The 7,248-nt window shown below is 48.4% G+C and overlaps 1 protein-coding gene across 1 annotated transcript; it reads left to right on the top strand.

The window, feature by feature from the left end:
- The first annotated feature begins 2,416 nt into the window (after positions 1–2,416).
- LOC119354283 (probable xyloglucan endotransglucosylase/hydrolase protein 8) lies at positions 2,417–4,873 on the top strand. Its single transcript, XM_037621000.1, has 4 exons — positions 2,417–2,772; positions 2,880–2,980; positions 3,120–3,322; positions 4,068–4,873. Exons 1-4 carry the CDS (start codon positions 2,574–2,576, stop codon positions 4,477–4,479), a joined length of 915 nt encoding a protein of 304 aa, XP_037476897.1. The 5' UTR covers positions 2,417–2,573; the 3' UTR covers positions 4,480–4,873.
- The last annotated feature ends 2,375 nt before the right edge of the window (positions 4,874–7,248 follow it).

The raw sequence follows: 7,248 nt of genomic DNA, 5'->3' as shown, positions 1-7,248 counted from the left end.
GCGGTCTCGAGACTTGTAATATAATGTTCTATCTTTGTTCGGTCTTTTCAATTCGGAGACTAATATGATGAATAGTATTCGGAGACTAATATGATGAATTGTATTCAAAGACTAATCTTCTATTGTATTTGATGAATCTGTTGTTGATGTGTGCTGTCTATATTTTGTCAAACTATACATTTTGTAACCTGTGCAAAAAACAGAAAATAAAAAAAATAAAAAAAACCTAATATTCATACTAATGGTGCATCACATGACAGTGCGCCATTAGTATGACAGTGCATACTAATGGCGCATCACTGGGCAGTGCGCCATTAGTATGCCGCGGTTACTAATGGCGCATCAAGAGGTGGTGCGCCATTAGTATGCCAAAGCACCTGGGTATACATGGCCCCTGGGAGGCATACTAATGGCGCACCCTGGCCTATACTAATGGCGCACCCGAGGTGCGCCATTAGTATACCAGATACTAATGGCGCACCAGGTGGTGCGCCATTAGTAAAAATTACTAATGGCGTGCTATTAATGGCGCACCACAGATGCGCCACTAATAGCCATACTAGGTGCGCCATTAGTAGGGGTTTTTCTAATAGTGTCTGATCAACTCTGTCACTATCTAGTGCATTTTTTAATATTTATATTCCAACTTATTAATAATTTAGCTTATAATACACTGTTGAACTATTTTATTCACCCACTATACATATTCTTATCGTATTCCCGTGAGCCCATTTTCGGAAAATGTCGTTCCCCATATCTCTGTATTCACATCCCCATATTATGACGTAGCTAAAACCACAACTTTTCTACCAAGAACCCTATCCAGAGCCGACCATTTAACACGGATGAGACTAAGAAAAGACTGGGAGGAAGGGGAGGGGATTACTGGTGCCTTTTTCGGACGGCACAATTGTCTTTTCATCCGACGATGAACCGCTGATCGCCATTGCCGCAACCAGTGCAACGATGAAGGACAAGGAGAAGGGACCTGATGCAAAGGCGCCGATGAGAACATGTGAGGGAGCGGTGTGTAGTTGGGTTTCTAGGAGCTGATATGGTAGGTCCCACGTGTATAAGGGTGAAACCTGTTTGGATTCGGATGAATAATGCTCATATCATATCTTACTTCATATTTATTTTCGGATTCGGAAGCGGGCCGGATGCGGATTCAAATACTGGATTGTATGGATTCAAACATGGTACGGACTCGGATCGGAAGCGGACAAAATTGACCGAACAACACAACTATACAAGCCACGATCTAAGAGGGTAATACAACTAATAAGCATAGTTCAGGGGCTCTTAGCCTCTTAAGTTCACATGCTAATAAAGGGTTCATGCCTTCCGTAGAAATGTATAACAAATCATCACCACGTTCAGACCATCAAGCAAGAAGTGGCATGTGTCCTTGTTCGTAAATAACAAGCAACGTTTGTACAAATCATCACCATGTTTACCCCGGCTGGCTGTGATTGCCACATCTGTGTACGTGTGGAATCCTGGCGGAGACAAACTACTTCTCAGCCAAGAAAGGCCGGGATAAACCGAGATTAAATAAGACAGGGTGCTGATTTCAAGGATTTGAAGTTCAGGATTCATTTCAGACTTTGACTACAAAGTCAAGGTTTTTTTTACCGTGGACAGGAGCCTGAAACCCCGGGTTACAGTTGCGCTGCCGACCCCGTCTTTCCGTTGGTTTCGGCCCCGTCTCACCACATCTCATGGATCCCGGTTGAGTTTTCTATCGCCGGACGCCCGCTCGTCAAATCTTGATAAGATTCCCATCACCAAAATTTGACGAGATGCACCCCAACCAAAGTATAGTGGACCTCACTGTTACAACATGAGACACACATGCCTCTGTCTGGTCTCAGCTCTCAACGATTGGTTGATGAACCCCTCGCTCACACAGGGCTCGCAGCGTGTTAAGACTTCCTGTCGATCGTTTGATCACCGTACAGGTCCCGCTGCAAGTCTGCGTGCACCCGGTTACCGCTGCAAATCCTCGTCAGTTTTTATGGGCGGGCGGCCCCATCACTCGGCACGACGGTGGCAGAGCACAACTCTCAAGACCTCACACAGCCGCAATTAATCGGCTTGCCAGATGAACATGATATCTTCATGTGACAGCCACGAGCTGCAGCTGGATACTAGTGCTAGATCTGAAGCTCGTCGTCTGTGGCAACCAGTGCCGTGCCCTGGAGTAGTATTATAGTAATAAGTACTCCTGCTACTGCCCTGCGGTAAACGCAGAAAGCCAGTGTGATAAATAAATAAACAAGTAGAGTAAAAAAAAATCATGAGAGGCGGCCGCGAAACAACGGTGCGATTTCAACCCAAGGGTAGGAGCCAAAGCGCAGAAAACAAATGCAGCTTAAACTATGAAAGCATCGTCTACTAGTCTATAAGAAAGCTGCGTCCTGTGCCTTGTGCTTTGCCCCGGACCAAAGCATTAGCACGCTCCTCCACAGCCCACTGCTCTGCCTGTTTCTGGCTTTGCCGTTTCCCGTTCCCCACTCACTCGTCGTCGTCGGCGATACAGTCTTGGGGATTGTCTCGTGGAGGCGGGAGCGATGGGGCGTCCGTGCGTCGGCGCTCTCCTGGCGTGCGCCGCCATTGCAGCTTCTTGCTGCTGCTGCTTCTGGTTCCAGGGTGCTGATGCGGCGGCGACCCCGTCGTTCGGGGACAACTTCGACATCACCGGCGCCGAGGACCACGTCAAGACCTCCCCCGACGGCCAGACGTGGTACCTCTCGCTCGACAACAAGACCGGTAAACGTCGCCGCCATCCATCCCCGTTGATTGGCGCACGCATCGCATGCATTAGGATCGTCATCTCCTATCTAAGTAGCTTCTCTTTGATTGATTGGTTCTTGCAGGCGTTGGGTTCCAGACGAAGCAGAAGTACCTGTTCGGGTGGTTCAGCATGAAGCTCAAGCTCGTCGGGAACGACTCCGCCGGCGTCGTCACCGCCTACTACGTACGTACTACTACTACTATCCGGCATCCCATTCCCAGCCAGGCAGCAGCGCCGACCCATCAATCGAAGTCGAAAGAGCAAACAAAACTGGTAACAAACTGACGTGAATGGATTGCGTGCGTTTGATCATCATCATCAGATGTGCTCGGACCTGGACGCGGCGCCGGAGCGCGACGAGCTGGACTTCGAGTTCCTGGGCAACCGGACCGGCGAGCCGTACATCATCCAGACGAACGTGTACCGGAGCGGCGTGGGCGGGCGGGAGATGCGGCACTCGCTGTGGTTCGACCCCACCGCCGAGTTCCACAGCTACTCCATCCTCTGGAACCCCAAGCAGATCGTGTAAGCCCCTTTGCTGCCTTGCCATTAATTCAGCTTTCAACTCCGATTGCGCCAGCAGTGCGTGTAATCTGGGATGGGAGGGTGGGGTTGCCGGATTTAGTAGCTGCGGGGGCAGTTGAATTGAACGGATCCACCCACTCACCCCTGCATTTGGGTCACTCCGGTTGATAGATAGATACCCACTGGACCCGACCCGGCCGCGGAGTAGCAAAACTAGGCCGCGTTGCCGTGCTCTTGGTACGTGCACGCACCCTGTTTGGACCAAACAACGCGCGCCGCCGCGCACTGTTTGCACGTTGTACCGCCTCGCTCAATCTTCTTCCCTCCCTTCTCTCGGCTGCCTCGGGCGTAGTAGTACTGCGTATTGCTGAGAGAGAAACTTTCTGCTCCGCTGCCGCAATATATGTAGACAATATAGTGGTATACAGCGGCACTGGCGGAGCTTAGGCAAGGCCAAATGGGCCATCGCCCGCCCAGCTCTGCAGCTTTTTCTCACAATATAGCTAGCACATGGGTTGTAGAATGCCAGCTAGTAGTAATTCCTTGCAGCCTGGTCCATTCAGCCCGCCCAGCTTTTTTTGGCAAGCTCCGCCACTGTACAGCGGTGTGGGCGCACATCTCCGTGGTTGCTGAATAGCCGAGCGCTGTACTAATCTATTATACAGTGCTACTATACTGGGATCGAGATCCGATTGCACTTGCCAAGTTGTCTTTGATGCCGATATTGTACTATGTACGTTTGCAGGTTTTTCGTGGACAAGGTGCCCATCAGGGAGTACCGCAACTCGGACAAGCCCAACAGGTTCTTCCCGATCATGAAGCCCATGTACGTCTTCTCCAGCATCTGGAACGCCGACGACTGGGCCACGCGCGGGGGCCTGGAGAAGACGGACTGGACCAAGGGGCCCTTCGTCTCCTCCTACAGCGACTTCACCGCCGACGCCTGCGCCTGGGCGGCCGGCCCGGCCCCGCCGGCGTGCGCGGCCGCCACGGGGGACAGCTGGTGGGACCAGCCGCCGGCGTGGGCGCTCGACGACGGCCAGCGCCGGGACTCCGGCTGGGTGGCCAGGAACCTCGTCATATACGACTACTGCGACGACCGCAAGAGGTTCCCGGCCGTGCCGGAGGAGTGCGCGCTCAGGACCAAGACCAGCTAGCTCTAGCTCCTGACGGATGGGCCCTGGCTCTCGCTTCACATGCATGGTTCTTTTTTGGGTGGGTCGGGTACGTGGTGTAGCTATCGATTGGTGGATGGATTTTCTTTTCTCTTGTTTTGTGATGATGAGATGCACATGCGGACGTGCATGTGTATGGTGATGCGGCATTGATTGCCCGGGGTGGCTGTGCTCTCATGTGAGTGGTAGCCCTTTCGGAGGAAAATGATGGCATTTTTGTTCCGATGCCTTCCGTGCTCCACGACACGAGCATGGATGGGCCAAAACTTCCGAGTAATGGTCCCGCGTATACGCATGCTAATCGGCTTGGACTTCTCACTTGTAGTATTACCGTGTTTTGTTTTTATCTTCTTTACATATTTTTTTGAACACCATACATTGTGTTTTGGACTTTGCTTCGCTACACATCCTTAGAAAAATCTATGGGTTTCAATGCAGATTAGAAAGTGCCCCTTCAATGGTGGTAACCATTTGTTTTCTCTCTAAATTCTTTTAGCATGGTACAGATGCAAGTTGCTCATATAAACAAACATATACTCCCTTCATTTTTTTAGTCCGCATATAAGGTTTGATGAAAGTCAAGCTCTGTAGAGTTTGACTAACTGTATATTAAAAAATATAAACATTCACAATATGAAATCAATACTATCATATGCACCATGAAACATATGTTCATACTATATAGTTTTAGTATTGTAGATGTTCATATTTTAATATATATTTGATCAAACTTTATGCAGTTTGACTTTGACCAAATTTTATATGCGGAGTAAAAAGAAACGGAAGGAGTATTTGTCTCTATGAACTCATGCACGCACACCCTATCTCATGAGCACCTCTGAGATATTGACCCAACATCACATTTTAAGATTGGCGAAATCACCACGGTTGACGGGACATCTTCTTTCAAAAGTCTAAAATAAATTTAGAAAAATACGAGAATTGGTGTCAAGTTTAGATTTGAACCCCGATAGACTGGTTTCAACAAAAAAAAACTAATTATCTGAGCTAGGCTGAGATGCTTCACTTCTTAGGAGTAAATGCATTTCGCGTGATAGTGGCCAAAGCTGACCCTTTTCTAAAACTTTAGCATAAAATGATTCCGATATAAAAAAATATCACGAAATAGCCCATTCGCATGACTAGACAACATCACACTTTGGGCTGGGGTGTGTGTCATGGCCCTGGCTCGGGGCGACGTGCATAGGAGCTCCCTGCCACCTCAGCCCCAGGCGGGTTATTCTATTAAAAAAATGGATCAGATTCATTTGTGTGCTAAAGTATCAAAAAGGCTAGATTTGTCAATTTTCACCATTTTCGCGGTGGCAGCCGAAAACGAAACATGAAAACGTGTCAGAGGCAGGCATGGGCGAAGCGCACACGTCGTCGAGATGAGATCTCATCTCGTTCGACATGCTTGTCAGGAAAACAAAAATGGCGGTTCCTGCCACAGATCTGGCTGGCTGGATGGTCTCCCCGGCCCCCGCTGTAAAATGACGAGATTCCTTTCGTGTCTCTGCTGGGGAAATTTGGCAAACACGACCCCCGAAAGGAGAGGAGAAAAGAAAAAGGAAAGGCTACTGGACGAGCATCTGCATGTGTGAGACTGAGATCGATATCTAAAGGAAGCAAGAATCCAAAAAGCATGCGGCTACCTTTCAACGGCTAAAGTGACCGCGAGGGACACGAATTCCACTGCTCCCAGTCGGATGATGGTCCACACCGGTAGAGATGATTTTGATATAACCAAATTTTTACATGATGGATGCTCCGTTGAAATCCCAAAATTCCATTGTGCCCAAGTGATTTGGTCTACGGACGACCCTGACGGCCTCGAAATATTTTGAGCAATCAGGGCATCAACGTAGATCCACACTATATCCATCCGTGAGACCAGTCTACGGAGGGTGATGCGAGAGTCGGCCATTCAAAATAGTCCTTTAAATATCAGTCGAGATCTAGTTAATTGAAAGCTCGTCTATGATTGATAGGGTGCATGAGCCCAAAAGTTTCCTTCACATAGCATCTCCAACAGCCGCCCAACACGCGGCGTGCTAAAAACCAGTTTGCAGCACGTCCATCGTTTGATTTGTCACGGCGGGCATCGCTGGCTCCAGCAGCCGCGGCAAAATGCAGCGCACGCGTAGCTTCAGAAACACGCAAAAATGCGGCGCGCGCGTTCTAGCACAAACAACATATGCGCTCCAAACACAAGCAAAAAGATCAAACACAAATAAAATAAATCAATAATAAATAGTTCAATTTCGTTATTACAACTCAAACAGATAGTTTATCGTTCAATACAACAAATAGTTCAACAATACAACATCAAACATCAAACAATACAATAATACAACAAATCATGATGCTCTTTGACGGCCATTCCAAGCCCATCACTTTTTAATGAGATCCTTTTGACGATCATCATGCGATGAGGACGTCGAATGGCATGATAGGAGGCAACAAAACAGACCATCCTTTCAGCCGAGAAAATTGAATATTTGCCACTTTCAATATGTGGCTTCTCAAAATTGCCACTTTCAAGATCGACTTCGTAAAATTGCCACTCTCCTCGTTGGCTCCATGATTACCATGCCACTTCCCTATTTTTGGTGATTTTCTTTTTTCTTTTCCACTCATAAGCACCGGAAAAGGCCAAACTACCCCTAATTCTATACAGGTACTATCCACGTTCTGATTGATACGAGAGCGCACCGGCTGCCGACGAGAATACCTTGTCCTCGATGTAGA

Source organism: Triticum dicoccoides, chromosome 2A (genome assembly GCF_002162155.2).
Source record: "Triticum dicoccoides isolate Atlit2015 ecotype Zavitan chromosome 2A, WEW_v2.0, whole genome shotgun sequence".
NCBI lineage: Eukaryota > Viridiplantae > Streptophyta > Magnoliopsida > Poales > Poaceae > Triticum > Triticum dicoccoides.
The sequence above is the reverse complement of the archived record's forward strand: the minus strand, read 5'-3'. Positions and strand labels throughout refer to the sequence as shown.

Excerpts from the sequence above, each read along its gene's own strand:
- LOC119354283 (XM_037621000.1), top strand. The coding sequence starts at position 2,574 with ATGGGGCGTCCGTGCGTCGGCGCTCTCCTGGCGTGCGCCGCCATTGCA. Across the intron at positions 2,773-2,879 it reads CTCGCTCGACAACAAGACCG|GCGTTGGGTTCCAGACGAAG; the intron begins GTAAACGTCGCC and ends TGGTTCTTGCAG. Across the intron at positions 2,981-3,119 it reads GCGTCGTCACCGCCTACTAC|ATGTGCTCGGACCTGGACGC; the intron begins GTACGTACTACT and ends CATCATCATCAG.